The sequence below is a fragment of the Echinops telfairi genome, unplaced genomic scaffold, assembly GCF_000313985.2.
Source record: "Echinops telfairi isolate 266 unplaced genomic scaffold, ASM31398v2 ScPeMD7_7400;HRSCAF=8409, whole genome shotgun sequence".
Lineage (NCBI taxonomy): Eukaryota > Metazoa > Chordata > Mammalia > Afrosoricida > Tenrecidae > Echinops > Echinops telfairi.
In genome coordinates, this window is record NW_022111300.1 from 5,808,532 (window position 1) to 5,816,584 (window position 8,053).

The following is an 8,053-nucleotide window of genomic DNA, read 5'->3' on the forward strand; positions in this document are numbered from 1 at the left end:
AAAAAAATAACAACAAACCAATGACAAAGAAAAAAAAAAACACAACAAGAAAGAAAAGCTTATAGTTAGTTCAAGGACTGTTTGTTGGCCTTTAGGAGTGTTTTCCAGTCCAGTCCATTGGGGCACCAAAGTCCACCTTCAGCATTCCCTGGGCACCTCACCGCTCTGTTCCCTTGCTGTTCTGTTGTACGCCTTAGTGTTTTGCCTCAGTGTGGTGGAATCAGATAGGGTGCAATTCCCACACTGTCTCTCCGGTGTTGTGCCTTGGAGGGCTATGGATCAGTGAAGGATGTCATGTCTCATAGTGGGGCTGGCCATGTGGTCCTCTATGTGGACTAGCTGCTCTAATCGGGAACATCGTCCTCAAGGTCTGGTGGGCCAGGATGTGCTCCACGCTCTCCTCCTCCCGCTTCATGTGTTCCCGTGTGCTCGATCAGATATGCACCTCTCCCGGAGCTGCAGATTCAATGCAGTCCTGTGAAATAAATTCTCTGGGAGGAGGGGCAGGTATCCACGTAGTAGTTGGGATTGGGGCCAGCCCCTCCAGCTGCAATGTCTTCTGTCCTCTCTACCCTGACCTGTAAAAAATCTAGCCACTCTTTAAAGCTTAAAGTTAGCTACCCAATTTTTTTTAGGTAAAACTTTCTGTGATTGTCAGACTAAAGTGGACCTTCTATTTGTGTAAACAGCCAATGTTCTGCAATTTAAAACATTATTTATGTGTGTATATAAGATACAGTGTATTTCCATTGTAGTTGTACATTTAAACTTCTGAAGGTATTGTTTTTGTATCACCTATCACAATTAGTATAATGCCCTGTACATAGAAGGTATAATAAATATAATATGTACACACACACACACAGTATATATATACTAAATAGCCGAGTAAAGTAGCATAGCATATTATGTATTTAAGCGTGATGTGATAAAGTTTTCCAGAAAGAAAATAGAAGTTGTGATAAAAAAGAAATCCATAGGCATATAACCCAATAGAATATACCCTCACGTACCAATAGTTAGCTAGCACAACGACTCCGTGTCTGATGGTACAGATCTACATTCTGGGCCGCTCCTTCCAGTAGCCTCTACTTGTCTGCTTGAATGGTTTCTGTCTTCTCACGACCAACTCTCATTTATTCTTCTTGTCAAGAAGAAAAGTAAAGGTCCCCCCCGTCTAGCTTGTACTTTTGAAGAATTTGACTCCAACACACAATAAGGATATTGACAGAAGACCAGCCTGGCTTATTGCTATGTTTACACAAGTAGATCTTTAAGGGTTTGGGGTGATTCGTTTGTTTTTAAATTATTTACACATGGTTTTTAATATTGTTTTAGGTGCAAAGTTTCCAATCAAATGGACAGCTCCCGAGGCTGCACTGTATGGTCGGTTTACAATAAAATCGGATGTGTGGTCGTTTGGAATCCTTCAGACTGAACTAGTCACGAAGGGCAGAGTGCCGTATCCCGGTAAGCGTGCGTTCCCTTGGGTCCTGCTTATATTGGCATTCATTTTCAGTGAGCATGTTAGGAGCAAGGATACAGGGAGTGGGGTTTTAGTTCTGTTCTCTTTTTAAATTATTTGACGTTACAGTAACACAGCCAGTGACAGCCACAGTCCTTGAGATGGGACAACCACATAAAACAAATGCCCAGTTCCCCTTAGCGTTTTTCCCTTTGACAAAAATTTTGCTTAAAAATTACTGTTAGGTCCTTGGTAAACGCCTGTGATTTGCACGTGCACGGGATGGGACTCTGGGAGTTCTGACAGAGAAGAGCCACTAGGAGGCCAGGGAGTGAAGCAGAGTTGACCGGGGCAGAGCTCTGTGCTGCTCTTTTCCAGCCTACCTAGTGGACTTGGAGACCCAAGAAAGATCAAGCTCTAGGAAAAGGGGGAACGCTGAAATAGGCTTGAATAACAAAACCGAAAACCAAGCTTTGGCAAGATCGCCTTGTAATTTCCATTTCTATTTATAATGTCTAGCATAAACTTAAAAATTACTAGACATATGAATTAGATGGAGTAACTAAAAATAATTGGTTAAGTCCATTTGTTTCCTCTTCAAAGGGCCCAATTCTGTTGATAGTGCCCTTTTCCATCATCTGCAAAACTTTTCTGTTTAAGCATAACAGTATTTTGAAGTGCTTGCCCGCTAAGCTGACGATCTTGATCCCCTGTGTCTGATCCCATTGACGTTTTGAATCGTGTGTACTAGGTATGGTGAACCGTGAAGTGCTGGAACAGGTGGAACGAGGCTATAGGATGCCTTGCCCTCAGGGCTGCCCAGAATCCCTCCATGAATTGATGCATCTCTGTTGGAAGAAGGACCCCGAGGAAAGGCCAACATTTGAGTATATTCAGTCCTTCCTGGAAGACTACTTTACTGCTACCGAGCCACAGTACCAACCAGGAGAAAACCTCTAAGTCAAGTAGCCTGTTTCTGATGCACAGTCTGCCAAAATGGAAAGAACTTGTGTAGCATTCCTCACGTATGTACAGGAGTGAGAAGAAGAACATCTTCTTTACTCTGCATGGTCTTTTATGGTAAACTGGAATCCCAGACATGGTTGCACAAAACCGACCCCCCCACCCCGGAGTTCAACTGTAAAGTACCAATGATGAATTCTGCAACACATTTCAAGGTCCAAAGAAAGTAGAGTTACAATACTGATGACCGTGTGAGTGATAGCAATGACAACGAAGAGCAACAAGGCAAGTTTCCTCCCCAAATTCAGAATTGTTTAGGGAAATTGCCCTTGACAGAGATAAAACGTTATGCCATAATTTCACGGGACCAAGCAATTCCATTCCAGATTTTTTTTTTAATTTCTTGCATTCTCGCTTTTTTCTAAGTTGAACTGAAGTTAATATACAGTTTTAATATATGCCTCCTTTTATATGGAAATGGGCCAAGTTTATGGATTCAAAAAGGAAAATAAACAGCATCTAAAACTTGATTAAATGTCAGACCTCAACAGTGAATCTGAAAGTATAATGCATTATGATAATACTCATACTCATGGAACTGGAACGTAGCATAAATTTTTTTTCATTTGTAATTATTTTCTGAATAGTTCAATTTAGGATAATGAAGGTAACTAGAAAGTGAGTTGATTTTTTAAAAAAAATATGGTTGCATTGATTAAAACAAAAGCCAATATATAACTGAAATTATACTATATAATCCAAGGGGGAAAACTTAATCTCTAGGTAGCATGAAAAATAAAGACCCAGCATTTAAGTATTCCTTAAAATAAATAAAAGACTTGGTACTGTGAGATGTTGCTAGGATGTACTTATGGTGACTGGAGCCACAAAGACAATGTAACACTAGATCAGGGACTTGAATGCACTTTTGCTGTTACTGAATATAGACTAAAGGAGAAGTGGGCGTATTTAAAAGAAAATGTGAAAGTTTTACAGGTAGAGGGATGGAATGTGTAATATTGAAGTCAGATAGTGACAGAATGGCTTTGCTGACACTCGAAGCTCCTCCTTTGTGTGGTCTAAAACTCTTAAGAGCTCCAAGGTATAAGTAGAAAACTAATTTTTTTTAATAGTGAAGTTGTCACACTTACTACCGTGACACAGCTTCTTCTCAGAGTGTTTTGGGAACTCCAGATTTCAAACTCCTATTTGAATCAACATTCACTTTTTAAATATGTTTACTGATGACCATTTTCCCCCTTTTAGAGTACTGTTGATTGGGGAGGAGAACTTAATTCAAAATAACGACCCTGGTGAGAAGGGTTATTTTTTGCCCATGTAAAGCACAGCAGTGAAACATAAAAGACTTGATATACTAACTCAGAAAGAAGGATTCCAAAATATGAATTTAAATAGCATCCCTTCTTTAAGTGGCTAACAAAGAAAAACGGCCTCTGATAGATTAAAAACTTTGATCTCTATGTTTTTAAACTTAATAATATCTGGTCCCCATATTTTAGGAATATACTTTTCACCCATCACTTATCACAAGGAGCCCTGGAAGTGCTGTTGGGTGAGGGTTGGACTGCTACCAAAAGGGCGGTGGTTCAGACCCACCAGCTACTCTGTGAGGAAAAGACGAGGCTGTCTGTCTCCTGTAACGATTGTCAGCCTCTAGTCTAATTCGAAACCCTTTAGAAGGCGGCGATGACTTGGAATCAACTCAGTGGCAGAGGACTTGGGTTTTTGGATCACTTCTCACTGATTTACTCTTAAGATTGACACATGTGCCATGGTATCTGTGTCGAAACTCAAACCACTTATAAATGTGACAAATGAATTTCATGCTAGTTGGCAACAGTGCTGGTACTAAGAATTGTGATTGTTTCATGTTTACGTACCTGCTTCGTACTGCACCCCTTGAACAAGCGGCTCTTCTAAGGAGAGTGCCATCCTTACATTTCACGTCTACACCCTGTGACATCAGATTTTTAAAGGGATGTATGTGAACTAATGTCACTTTTCTAAGCATTTTACAAAAGGGTAACAAACTCCTGTTTCTGAACTAATGCGCTTAAGAAAAATCAGCCATGAAAAGTTGATGGCATCGAATAGGTTTTAAATTAATGGCGTGATTCCTTGTATTAACAATTGTGTAATAAGGAGATAAACACTAACTTCATGTTTGTTGAGTTTAAATGGTTATGTATTTTTTAAATTGTCGAGAAACAACTTTGTACATTTGACATTTTTTTAACAGCTGTTTGTCTTCAGTATCTGAATGTGGAACTTAACCCTCACCAAAAACGGAAGTTGGCAAAAGAACCTTGGAGCACAAACACTTTTTTAAATGAATAACAGTAGCCTAAAACGTAATATTTTTATAAAGTATTGTTTTGTGGATAATTGAAATAAAAATTCTCATTGAATGCACCTTTTTAGTTGCTATTCATACAAGTGTCTTAAACATTTCTTCAGTGTTTTAAACCAAAGCATGTTCTGAATGCGTATTTTTCTTTTGCTAAAATGTTCATTTACTTACAACTCATGAGCAGGGTTAAATCGGTTCTTTATTAAGTTGAGGACATTATTGAACTCATTCTACATGATTAATTCTCCACTTCAGGTGAGTGACGGGTTTGAATTTTGGTTTCTTATACAGGCAACTACAGTTAATATATAGTAAAACCTAAGTGATTTGAGGTAAGTTATCCATAAGAAGAATCTTAAATGAAGGATACAAGACACATAACTATGAATGGATTTAACTTTTTATTTTTTGCAAGAGGAGAGGAGAGAGGGGAGGGGAGGAGAAGAGGAGGGAGGGGGAGGAGGAGGAGGATTTAACTTTTTTAAATCCATATGGGCCTTAATTCTGTGTGTGTTTTACACTTCTATTACTGTAAGAATAAATGACCAATCAAAATAATTTGCAATTTTCAATTAAATAATATTGTTAGATGCCATAAAGTCAGCTTCAACCCATAGCGACCCTACACACAACAAAACAAAACAGTGCAGTCTGGCACCGTCCTCACAGTGGTTCTTAGTTGGAGCCCTTTGATGCTGCCACTGTGTCAGCCCATCTCGTTGAAGGCCTTCCTCTTTTTTGCTGTCGTCCTCTAGGGACTGGTCTCTCTCGACAACAAGTCCAAAGTATGGAAAGATGCAAAGTCTTGGCCAGCCTTGCCTCTTAAGGAGCACTCTGGCCTTACTTCTTCCACTATAGATCAGTTTGCCCTTTCAGCAGTCCATGGTACTTTATCAGTATTCTTCGCCAGCACCACAATTCAAATGCATCAATTCTTCTGTTTCCCTTATTCATTGTCCAACTTTCACATGTATGTGATGCAATAGAGAATACTATGGCTTGGGTGAGGCGCACCATAGTCCTCAAAGTAACATCCCTGCTCTTCAGTACTCTAGAGAGGTCTGATGCAGCAGATGTACCTAATGCAATATGTCTTTTCTCTTGACTGCTACGTCCATGAGTATTGATTGTGGATGCAAGTAAGACAAAATCCTTGACAACTTTAACCTTTTCTCCTTTTATCATGTGCCACCTATTGGTCCATTTGTGAGGGTTTGAGTCTTCCTTGCATTGAGTTGTAATACTGAAGGCTGTAATCCTTGATCTTCATCAGCAAATTCCTTGATTCCTCAATTCAGCAAGCAAGGTTACGTCATCTGCATACCATCTGCTGTTAAGAAGCCTTCCTCCAACCCCGATGCGGAGTTCTCCATATAATCCAGCTTCACGGATGATTTGCTCAGTATACAGATTGAACAAGCCACAACCCTTACCCACACCTTAGCTGATTTTAAACTATGCAGTCGTCCCTTCTGTTTGCACAACTGCCTCTTGATCCTCGTACAAGTTCTGAACGAGCTCAATGAAATGTTCTGGAATGCCCATTCTCAAGGTTCCAGTTTATTGTGGTTCACACAGTTGGATGCCTTTGCATAGTCAATGAAACAAGTAAACATTTCTGGTATTGCCTACTTTCAGCCAAGATCCATCTAACATCAGCAATCATATCCCTCAATCCATGTCCTCTTCTGAATCTGACCCAAACATCTGGCAGCTCCTTGTCAATGCACTGGTGCAATCGTTGGATGAGCTTAAGCAAATTGTACTCGCGTGCAATATCAAGATCATCCTATAGCACATTCTGTTGGGTCGCCTTTCTTTGGATTGAGCACAAAGATGGGTCTTTACTCAGTTGCCTACGGAGCTGTCTTCCACGTTCCCTGGCAGAGACGAGTGAGTGCTTCTGGTGCTTCTTCAGCTTTCTGAAATGTTTCAGTGGGCTTTCCGTCAATTCCTGGAGCCCATTTTTGGGGAATGCATTCAAGTGCAGTTTGAACTTCTTCAGCACCATTGGTTCTTGCTCATATGCTATCCACTAGATCTTTTTGGTACAATGACTATATTTGCATCTTTAAAAACAAGATTTTATTGGGACCTCTTACAGCTTTTTTAACAATCCAAACATCAGTTGTATCAAGCATAATTGTACGTATGTTGCCATCATCATTTTCTAAACATTTAACAGTACTTTCTACTCGAGCCCTTGGTATCAGCGCCTCTTTTTTCCCTCCCTCCCCCACTTCCCACCCTGGTGAGCCCATGATAAATTATAAATTATTCTTTTCATATCCTACACCGACCGCTGTCTCCCTTCACCCATATTTCTGTTTGTTCCTCTGGATGGGGGAGGAGGTTATGCATCAATCATTGTGATCGATCTTTTCATCTTCTTTTGAAGCTTCCTGCATCATTCAATATTTTGCCTATAAATTATTTCAAGATTGCAACAGGCTTGAATTTTCCCTTGAGTTCTCTCAGTTTCAGACATGTTCAGCTCTTGGTTTTCTAATTCTAGGTCATTGCACACTTCATTATTAATATCTGACTTTGCCTTCTCAAACTGCCCTTTGAATGTTCTCTTCAGTTCCTGACTTCATCCTTACATTCATTTGCTTTAGCTGCTCTACAATTAATAGCACATTTCAGAATCTCTTCTGACATCCGTGTTCATCTTTTCTTTCCTGTCTTTTAAATGACCTTTGCTTTCTTCATGAATGTCTTGTGGCCTCCCACAGCTCATCAGGTATCCTGTCATTAGTGTTTAATGTGCCAAGTCTGTTTTTGAGGTAGTCTCAAAATTCAGGTGGGATAGATTTGAACCTTGTGGATTTATTTTAATTTTCTTCAGCTTTATCCTGTACTTACATAGGAGCAGTAGATGGTCTATTTCTCTGTCAGCCCCTGTCCTGGTTTCAATCGCTGATGTTGAGCTTCTCAATCATCTCTTCCCACAGATGTAGTCAATTTTATTTCTGGGTATTCCATCTGGAGAAGGCCATGTGTATAGTTGCCTCTTGTGTTGTTGTAAAACAGTATCTGCTGTAGACAAGTCATTGGTCTTGCAAAATGGTACACTCTCCAGCTCTTTGTTTCTGTCACCCAGGTCCATATTTTCCAACTACTGTTCTCCCTCTTCCAATCCGCAATTATCAGTGCATCTTGATTGCAAGTTTGATCAATTTCTGACAAGTCATTGGTAAAATTACTCAATTTCTTCATCATTAGCTTTTGCGGTTGATGCATTTGAGTAATAG

General features: G+C 39.9%; 1 protein-coding gene across 2 annotated transcripts in view; it reads left to right on the forward strand.

Moving 5' to 3' along the window:
* The window catches only part of YES1 (YES proto-oncogene 1, Src family tyrosine kinase), a 77,942-nt gene extending 73,097 nt beyond the window's left edge, over positions 1 to 4,845 (forward strand). For both annotated transcript variants that reach the window (XM_045296171.1, XM_004702889.2), the window contains exons 11-12: positions 1,339 to 1,470; positions 2,217 to 4,845. In XM_045296171.1, coding sequence (XP_045152106.1) covers positions 1,339 to 1,470; positions 2,217 to 2,425 — 341 coding nt within the window. In that variant the 3' untranslated portion in view covers positions 2,426 to 4,845. The remainder of the gene's footprint in view (positions 1 to 1,338; positions 1,471 to 2,216) is intronic.
* The last annotated feature ends 3,208 nt before the right edge of the window (positions 4,846 to 8,053 follow it).